This window comes from Geotrypetes seraphini, chromosome 9, assembly GCF_902459505.1.
Source record: "Geotrypetes seraphini chromosome 9, aGeoSer1.1, whole genome shotgun sequence".
Taxonomy (NCBI): Eukaryota; Metazoa; Chordata; class Amphibia; order Gymnophiona; family Dermophiidae; genus Geotrypetes; species Geotrypetes seraphini.
The window spans coordinates 21,628,367-21,639,017 of NC_047092.1; the positions used below are offsets into that span (position 1 = coordinate 21,628,367).

The following is a 10,651-nucleotide window of genomic DNA, read 5'->3' on the forward strand; positions in this document are numbered from 1 at the left end:
CTGCGGCTTTCAGAAGTCCTGCTGGCTCAGCTGATCGGAGGGGGGGGGAGGGGGAGGAATATCCCTGCCATGATCAGCTAAGCCAGCAGTGGCAGAGGACCCCCAACATACAACTGCATGACAGGAGGGATGCCCACTCCCCCTTGCCATACACCTTGATGCTCCCCCCCCCAGTGCAGCAGGAGGGATGTCCACTCCCTCCTAACACTGGACCCCGTCGATCCCCCAAACTCCTAACACTCCCAACAAACCTGACACCCAGACACCGCCGATACCCCGAGTGTCCTTAGGTATCTGGCCAATCGGAGTCTTAGGCCACTCCCAGTCTATCACAGGATGCACTGGGAAGAGGAAGGCCTGCCTTTTTGGAAGAGGCAGGCTTGCTGGCAGGAGGGAGTGGTCATCCCTCTTGCTAGCCATCTTCTAAAGGTAGGGAGGGTTTAGTGGTGGCGGGGTGTGGTGGGGGTATTGGGGAGTGTCAAGGGGTGTTGGAGAGTGTCAGGGGTGTCAGGAGAGTGTCGGGGGTTCAGGGTTTTGACAGGGTCAAGTGGCAGGAGGGAGTGGGCATCCCTTCTGCTGCGTGGATGTGAGGAAGGAGTGCTGGGGGTGTTAGGCAGGAGGGACTGGGCATCTCTCCTGCCTTGTGGATGTGGGGGGGAGAGGTCCTCTGCTGCTTCCAGCTCAGCTGATCATGACAGCTGAGCCGGCAGGAGGGGATTCCCTTGCCGCGATCAGGTGATGGCAAGGAATCCCTCAGCAAAGATAGGCAGCTGATCGGAGGTAAAATACCCCTGCCACAATCAGCTAAGCTGGCAGTGACAGAGGACCCCCTACCCACATATCCGTGCTGGTTAGAGAATTGGGAGGGACGGGTATAAGGCGTCTGTTCTTTAAGACAAACATGATTTTGTATAGGAGACTGGTTTGCAAGTCTCAGCTGCTTCTTAGGCAATCGCTGAGACTGGCGTCCTATACAGAATCAGCCCCTCAGAGCGGTTTACATACAGGTACTTCAAGTGTTTTCCCAATCTGTCCTGGTGGGCTCACAATCTATCTAATGTACCTGAGGCAGTGGAGGACTAAGTGACTTGTCCAGGGTCACAGGGAGCAGTACAGGATTTGAACCCATAACCTCAGGGTACTGAGGCTGTAGCTGTAACCACTATACCACACTCTCCTCATGTAGTGTGTATAGCATGTATGCAGAATGTGTAAAACATGATATTGATGCTGCATACTTGTACTTATATAGCAGATAGTATGCATGTCACATGCGTACAAATACAAAATGCATGTGGTAAGTTTTGTACATGCAACATGTATAAACATGTGATATGTGTAGCATACATATACGAGAAACATACAGAGCAAGGAGTATGTGCCAGATAAATTTTTTCTCCCCAATTTTGAGTCTATGAACCTAAAGGTGCTGCTCATGTAGGTTGTTATGGTATTTCTGCTCAAAGTGTCTGTGCATATTTTCTCACTCTCTCCTGCCCTTCATTATAGGGAGCCCCCTGACAGAGCGCTGATGGATGGGAACCCAAAGCAAGGACCGATGATCCACCTGTTTAAGAATGCCTGGGCTGCCATGGATACAAGAAGGGAAAAGACAGCAGTACATGGACCACGGCCTGCCCGGCAGCAACGCCAGACTCAGTCACGCTTTAGAGGGAAGCGCCACTCCCACTCCCGCACTCATCATCATCCCCATTTAATGCGTGTGGGCTGTGTACTAGGTACATGCCAGGTCCAGAACCTGAGCCACCGACTGTGGCAGCTAAAAGGGCAGGTGGGCCGTGAAGACTCTTCTCGCATTAGCCCCAACAGTCCCCACAGTTATGGATGAGGGTCACAGCCAGCGTACCATGGTCAGAAAACCCCAAAGGGACAGGGGTCAAGCTTCTTCCTCTTCTGTGTGACACTGGAGCAGTGCTACCTGCTGTCCATCTGTCCATTCACCTATGTATTTATCTTCTCTTTGCTGAACTTAGTCTTGACTAAATAGCTTATAGAGTAAATTACCAAACTCTTTACCAGCCATTGTGTCCTGTTTCTATTCCTTCCCTGCTGTGCTAATAATCCTATACAGTGTCTTACTAAGGGTAAAAGGACATAGGAGGAGGAGGAGGAAGCAAAAAAGTGGAAGATAAAAGGTAAGGAGAGAGGAAAAGAATAGAGAAGGGATGAAGTGGGAATAAATGCTTGAAGGTAGACAGGCTGAGGAAGAGAAAGGAGCAGCATGGTATATTAGAAAAGTGAAGGTGTAGAAAAGGAACAGAAGATAAGAGGAGTGGGGAAGAAAGACAAAGAGAGGAAAGCCAAAAGGAAGAGAAGTTCAGAGGAAGAAGAGAGGGGAAGGAAAGTTACACAAGAGGTAAGAAAAAAAAAAGGAATGGAGAGAGAAAGGATGGGTGGACTGAAGTGAAGATAAAAAAAGGCCAAGATCCAACAGACAAAAAGCCAGAATCAAAGAGTTGGACACCAGAAATTGATAAACTGCTCAAAACAGGCATGTTTCGGCATATACCTGCATTAAGAGTATGTATTCATATCCTAAATGTACATTAGATAGAGTGTGAGCCCACCAGGACAGATAGGGAAAAATGCTTTAGATTCAAACTGTTTTTATTGATACAATTATCATCAAATACAATAATACAGCATCAAAAAAAACCCATCAATATGCATCAATTATTAATAAACATAATAAAAGACAAATTCCAATATCAATAAACCCCACTTGTCAATATGAGTTTAAACCTTTACCTTCCCTCTCTATACCTCTAACTTAAAATCTCATTACAGCCCTTAGGGTACAAAACTTGCAAATAAATACTGCATCAAAAGACATCAATAATGCATCAATTATTAAAATACATAATAAATAAATTAAAAAAATTCCAATTTCATTAAACCCCCACTTATCTATATGAATTTAAATCTTAACCATCCCTCTCCACACCCACCCCTTCACTTCCAATAGTACTCTCTACCCAATGTTACTCTCTTCATTTAACTTAATAAAAAGCCCAATTAAGAGATCCAACTTAAAATCGCATTACGACCCTTAGGATGCAAATCTTGCAAATATGAATCCCAAATTTGTATAAATAACATCTTTCGCTTTCTTACAATTCCTGCATCTCTAGCTTTCCAAATGGCCAACTGATGTAATTAGTTCCGCCAATGCCAGAATCTTGGAGGATCAGGGATCGTCCAATATTGTAATATACATTTTCTAGCCAAGAGACTCATTTTTCTACACAACATCCTATTTCCTTTTGGTAAATGGCGAAGAGTTTCTGGTAAATCCAAAATAAAGAAAGAAGGATTGAAGCGCAATGATCTTCCAATTATTTTTGACATAAAATTTATTATTCGCTTCCAGAAGTGCTGAATTATGGGACAAAACCAAAATGCATGACCTAATGTATGATTTTACCTCCCACATTTATGACACAAAGGAATAGGAAGAGCTCCGCTATAAAACAATTGTGTTCGTGTGTAATAGGCACGTAATATAACCCTATAATATGTTTCTCTTAACCATGAACAAGATGTCATCCCAGGTGTTGCTCTTAAAGTATGGGCAACATCCCAATATCTCAAATTAAGTTGTAATTCACTCTCCCATTTATCCCTAATTTTCTGATAGTCCTTGTCTGGTTGTAATTTTTGCAACATAGAATGAATATAAGACACCGAAAGAGACATCCCCTCCTCCTGAGCAAAATCTGCATATCCGGCAAGCCCAACCCCCCTCTATTCCAATTACCTAGCAAATATGCCATCTTTAATTTAGGTTTCTTAGCAGCCCAACAGAAATGAGTAATTTTTTTTATAAAAGATCTTTAAATCCCTCTTGAATAAACATAATGGCAAAGTTTGTAACATGTACAACCATTTAGGAAAGATAAATAACTTAACCATGCAGATGCGACCCATTAAAGAAAGAGGCAACCCCTGCCAGGTATCTAACAAAATCTCCATATTCTGTTGAAGCCTATCCACATTAAGACGATATAATTGAGAAGTCGACATAGACATTACTGTCCCCAAATACATAAATTGCCCTTGTGCCCAAGTCAATGGAAATTCCGACCCCATAACGCCTTTGCTGCAATAGAGGACGCAAGTGCCTCAGATTTATCAAAATTTATACGGAAACCTGCATAATCACCATATTCCTTAATCAATTCCAATAAAGACGATAAAGAAGACAAAGGGTCTGTGAGGAGTACTAAAATGTCATCTGCAAAAGCCGAAAGTTTAAAAGTTGTGTTTCCAATATCAATCCCTTGTATAGATGACATTGCATATATATCCCTAATAAGGGGGTCCAAAGTAAGCACAAATAATAGCGGAGATAACGGACATCCCTGTCTCACTCCCCTATAGATAGAAAACTTTTCAGTTTCAAAATCTTTTAACACCAATTTGGCTTGTTGATGTGCATACAAAGCACAGACCGCAGAGACAAAAAACCCATCAAAACCATACACTTTCAATGTATCATATAGGAAATCCCATCGTACTCTGTCAAATGCCTTTTCAGCATCAAAACTGACCAGCACCGAAGATAAATTATATATCGGCCTCTGTTCCAAAGATATCAATAATTTTCTCATATTTTTAGCAATTCTTCTTCCCTTCACAAATCCCACTTGGGCATCATGAATGAGGGAGGGCAAAACAGAAGCCATCCTATTTGCCATAATCTTCGCTAACAATTTAGCCTCCGTATTTAATAAAGAAATAGGTCGATATGATCCCACTTTTTCAGGGTCTTTATTCGGCTTAGGCAATACCAAAATTCGTGCCGTATTCATACCATCAGACAAAGCCTCTGCACCAACCATGATGTTAAACATCCTTGCAAGAGAATTGATAATCTCTTCTTTTAGGAGTTTATAAAACTCTATTCGCATACTATCCTCACCTGGCGCCTTCAGCAGAGGATTACTCCCGATTGCCCAGTACACTTCTTCTGGTGTAATTGGCTCATTCAGACGCTTCCTATCACTTTCAGAAATACATGGCAATTTTATCTCATGTAAATATGAATTTGTTAATAAACCCCTTTCTGATGGAGGGCCATAAAGAGACTTGTAATAACGAAAAAAAATATCTCCTATTTCCGGATCAGTTATAACTTGTTTCCCTTGTTCATTTATTAAGGCTCTAACCCTATCCTATTGGGACCCGTAAACCACTTAGGCTATATAAAAATAAGTACTGTAAATAATATAACTGACATTTTGGAAGCAATTGACTCTATATTTTATTCAATCCAGCAATTGTGGTTAAGACTGGTGAATACATCTTCTGTTGTATTATAACATTGTTCATTGCATTTGTACATTTAGGATATCAGTATATGGCCTGATGCAAATGTATGCCAAAACATGTCTGTGTCAGGCAGTTTATCAATAAAGTGTTCTTCACTACACTGATTTGTGTTTCTGGTGTTCAACTCTTGGTATTGGGTGAAGACAAAAGAGAGGCTGAGAGACAAAGGACCAGTGAAAGGAAGGTTGGGAGTAGAAAAAGGTCATGGTGAAGGAGAGAACATTGACTCTGGGGAGAGATGAAATAAGCTTAAAGGAAGTTGGGGGAGAAAATGAGAAACAGGCATGGAAAAAGAGGCGAATGTACAATGGGGAAGAGAAAACAGAGGAATGTTTGTCATTCATAGCATATATTATGAAAGATATGTTTATTTTCTCATTCACTAGGGACTGAGAACACAAACTTGTTCTGGAAACCTGTCCATCAATCACTTGTACTGCACCAGAACTGGATCAGAATTCTATATCTGTAGGAGACTTCAGCTATTCCAAGCACATCCCAGACCTGGTCACATTAGTCTCTACCTGTCCTCTTTAAAACAGAAATAAAGATGGTTATGGTGACCCTCTTTCTGTCTCTCTTGGCTTCTGTCTTTCCTATATAACATTTTGTGTTTATAAACCACTTTTAGAATTCAACAAAATGTTCTGATACATAGAAACATAGAATATGACGGCAGAAAAGGGCCACAGCCCATCAAGTCTGCCCACGCTAATGACCCACCCTCAGATAGGTGGGTCGCTTGCAAAAAACCTCCCCCTCACATCTACCTGCTCCGACTAGACCAATTTCCTAGGTTCACATACTTATCTATCACTTCTAGTCCAGCTTTCATGAGACGGTCACTTGTCACGACTACCCCCATCTTGCTAATATACTAATCTCTCACATTCAGACCTGTCTTCCATCCTAATTACCTTGTTTATGATCTGCTGGTCTTTTCTTCTTTCCCCGTTTGCCTTCTCACCCTAAGCTAACTCTGTCACCTGTGTATTTGCTCATATCCTTAATGTTTGGTTTTCTCAGATACAAGTATCCATGAGTGCTGTTATCTTCTCTCTTGATTCTCTGGGGGTTTCTCCTTCTTGCTGTCTTGTCAATAGTAAGGCACTAAGGCTGGGTGCATTTTAAACTTTCTAGGAGCCATACAGGATGAAAAGCCCAATTTCTGCATTTCCTGGTAATCTGAGCAAGAGAGTCTTCATTAGGATAAAGGATACTTTAAGTGTATCACCCACTACCATTTCATTTCTCAGAGATCATCTCCAGGGACTGTCTGCCCATCCAGACCTCAAGAAATTGCTGACCCTAGCACTGGACAAGCTTAGAATGTATGCAGACTTCCTACAAAATTGCAAATACTTGTTCAAAAGGCAAGAATCATACTCCAACCCTTGGAAGGCATTCAGTGGTGTCCCACAAGGCTCCCCATTATCCCCAATCCTATTCAATTTATTCATGAGCTTGCTGGGACACATCAAAATGGAAGACAAAACTGTACTATTTTGTGCTGACGACATCCTCCTCCTCATAACCAATAACCATCCTAATATTGCCGAAAAATCTCAAACAATATAGATAAAATTCAAATCTGGGCAACGAACAAGCTGAAACTGAACGCCACTAAGATCAAAACTATTGGTTTCCACACCGCACAACAGAATGTCATATCTAACCTCACTCTTTTATCAGGCATCACTCTCATAATGGAAAAATCTTAGATGACTCTCTCACAATGGACCCACAAATTTCTAACCTTTGGAAAAAGACCATCTCTACACTATGCGTCAACTGCGACTCACAAGATCATACTTCCACACACACTACTTTGCTCTGATCATTCAGATGATGGTCCTACCTCAACTGGACTATTGCAACTCCGCCTACCTTGGCATCAATACTACTCTTATCCACAAACTGCATCTCATCCAGAACACAGCCATTAGACTAATCTACAAATTAGATAAATTTGATTCAATCACAACCTTCATTAGACAACTACACTGGCTCCCAATATCATCCCGAACAATTTTCAAAACGTCATATATCCTACACCAGATTCTATACGGAAACTCAGCAGCCCCTCTCGTCCAACTATTCTCTACTGTTTGGTCGACATCAAAAAGAATCCTTAACAGAATCCAACTAAACCTACCATCCACAAAATACCTCCACTACAAGCGAATCTTCCACTCTATGCTAACTTATCTGGGTGTAAAAACCTGGAATGACCTACCAGAAGCTATCAGGAAAGAGACAAACTACACCACATTCAGAAAAAACCTGAAGACTCACCTCTTTGACAATTAACTGTCTTAGTTTCTGTATAGCACCCCCTACTTCTAAGTCCCTCCTATTGCTTCTCCATGCCCCCTTCCCCTACTACTTTCCTCTTCCTCTTTGATCTGTCGCCTTCAGCCTGTATAGGTATGTACGACTCACAAATGGAAGATTAGATTAGAGACCATATATCTTCCCAAGCATCTCACATTCCCCAATACCCAGTTGCAGAGCTCACCCATCTGATGCCTCTTCCTCTGCTATTGAACCCTTCTCCCTGACATAGCCATCCCAAGTATATCATAATCCACAGTCTTCTATTTTGTTAGGATAATTCAAATCCCTCACATTTCACAGGTATTAGATATGCAGAAGGAATTTCCAGTCTGTACTTAGACCTAGAGACCAAAGGAGAAATATGTGCGACATTCAGCAGATTTATAAACCATTTACCAACTGTCTCTGTCTGACAACCTGCTTTCATATCTCACGCCTTTACCGACAGTCTACTTCTCAGAGTCTCTCTTAACAGTCTGTCTCTAACATTTGTCTGGCACAGTGGCTCTCCCAGTTGTTTTTCAGAGTGGATCTCTGTAAGTCTACCTCTGTGCTGTTTGTGATGTTTGCTTCTCACGTTGCCTAACATCTTGCTTTGTCTATGACCGTTTGTCTCTAATGTACATCTCTGAAAATCTGTCTTGCCAAGTTTAGCCACTTTGTGTGAGTTTTTTTGAGTCAAAGCTTATATAGTAGAATTCAACTTTCAAATCCATTTACATGAGTAAATTCCTCCCCCTCCCCAAGCAATTCAGGGGACAGTTTTCATACTGTCCATATAGCAGCAAAATATGTTGGCACCTTTTACTTAAGGGCTGTGAAGCAATTTTGAAAGTGAAAAGCATGCGCATACCTCTCATTTTGAAAACTAACCCCCTTCCTTTACTAAAGTGCAGCGCAGGTTTTAGCGTCAGCAGCAGAGGTAACTGCTCCGACATTCACAGAATTACTGCCAGTGCTAAAACCCGCGCTATGCGTTAGTAAAGGAGGGGGTAAGATAAGAAGCTCCTCTAGACACTTGCACCTCTTTTTTCTGTGGGTATTTTTCCAAATATTTTTTAAAATATAAACATTAGTTGCAGTGGTATTCATGCATTACAGGGATAGTGCAAGGATATTTGTGACAACTTTTATCTTTGCTCTCCTTTAGAAAGCAATCAAAAGCTTTATTTTTCCAACAAGCTTACTATCAACTGTTTTAATCATTTTATTTGTATATTATGATTTATGAATGTTCATTGTAAGCTGCCTAAAATTGCAGATAGAGTGGGATATAAATGTTTTAAATAAATAAATATTGGGTGTCCTAGGTGAACCTTCAGCCACCTTCCTTTTTGTTAATTAAAGTCAACAGTCATAATCACCCTAATAGCACTCCTTCCACAACAATCTCATAAAAGTATATAATCGAACATTATACTTTTAAATATTAAACTACAATGCTGTGCATTGTATGTATTTGTGTATCCACTCTCCCTGCTTTGAGTTTGTGTGGCTATTCAGGATCTCTTGTGTTGCTTTCAATGCCACTCTGCTATTTTCCGCCTCTAAGAAGCTGCTGCCCGAGGCAACAACCTAATCTTGCCTAATGTTTCAGCTGGTCCTGGCTGTAGAATTATCTGCTACTTTGCCGGCTTACAGGGATAATAATTGTCAAATAGCACATTTCCATGGATACAAGATTTTTTTTTGTTCAAATCTATTTTATTAAGCAACATTAAATACAACAGCAATAATAACCATGGTATGCATTTTCATCAAACACCCGCGGAGGACTGGACTCTTATATTCATGGGAATGTTTGAAAGTTACTTTCTAAAAAAGCATGTACCATATATACTCAAATATAAGATGATCCGAATATAAGTCGAGGTATTCTTTTCCCCCCACAAGAGTAAAATAGGTTGACTCAAGTATAAGCCAGGGTGTGTGTGTATGTGTTAATATTCATGTGCCCTGCCAGGATCTCCATCCAGCCCCCTTCACTCCCTGCCTTGCCAAGCTCTCTACCTTCTCTACATACACTGCTCTAATCACTGCAGAAAGGTGTGTTTCGCTGACAGAATACTTGGGTAGGGGGTAAGCATGTGTGAATGGATGTGAAGATTTAGAGAAGGCGGGGGACTGAATAAGTGAATGGATGGCCCAGGATGAGGAGTATTTCTTATTGTGATTTTTATCTCTCCATCCTGTATGTTTTCCTTTCTTAGCCATTGTATATTGATAGATAACTGACCCTGCACCTCTTGGAATGAAGATATGCTATAAACAAGTATAATAATATAACAGTTTAACCATCAGTGACCAGGGCATAAGTTAACATTAAATTTTCTGATGCTCTGAAGAATGAAGGATCATAGATTGAATGATGATGTGCCATGTACCTTCTGAGGCATTATGTTGTAGGTCCCACAAAGGTGTTGCAACATGTAAGGATGCATTGTATATTGATAGATAACTGACCCTGCACCTCTTGGAATGAAGATATGCTATAAACAAGTATAATAATATAACAGTTTAACCATCAGTGACCAGGGCATAAGTTAACATTAAATTTTCTGATGCTCTGAAGAATGAAGGATCATAGATTGAATGATGATGTGCCATGTACCTTCTGAGGCATTATGTTGTAGGTCCCACAAAGGTGTTGCAACATGTAAGGATGCATCATGCAAGTACCATGCATCACATGTAGGTCTGTGACAAGGGTCAATGTTTTGGACTGCATTAAGAGTGCACAACAGTTCAAATAAAGGCATACCACAGATTGTGAGAGGTGTCCTGGAGGGCTTGTGTACCATATACTGTATGAGTAGGTATCATAGATTATAATCAAAGCAGTCCACATATTTTAGAGAGGTACTTATTTTGTACCTGGGGCAATGCAATGTTGAGTGACTTACCCAGAGTCACAAGGAGCTGCAGTGGGAATTGAGCTCACAACCTCAGGGTGCTGAGACAG

At 41.2% G+C, this 10,651-nt stretch overlaps 1 protein-coding gene across 2 annotated transcripts in view; it reads left to right on the top strand.

The window, feature by feature from the left end:
- Positions 1-7,519, top strand: part of ADM2 (adrenomedullin 2) — a 47,704-nt gene extending 40,185 nt beyond the window's left edge. The window contains exons 2-3 of one of the 2 annotated variants that reach the window (XM_033957607.1): positions 1,510-1,739; positions 5,739-7,519. In XM_033957607.1, the coding sequence (XP_033813498.1) occupies positions 1,510-1,739; positions 5,739-5,824 (316 nt within the window). In that variant the 3' untranslated portion in view covers positions 5,825-7,519. Of the gene's footprint in view, positions 1-1,509; positions 2,346-5,738 lie in introns of those variants that run through there. The other variant, XM_033957606.1, reaches the window with a different exon arrangement.
- The last annotated feature ends 3,132 nt before the right edge of the window (positions 7,520-10,651 follow it).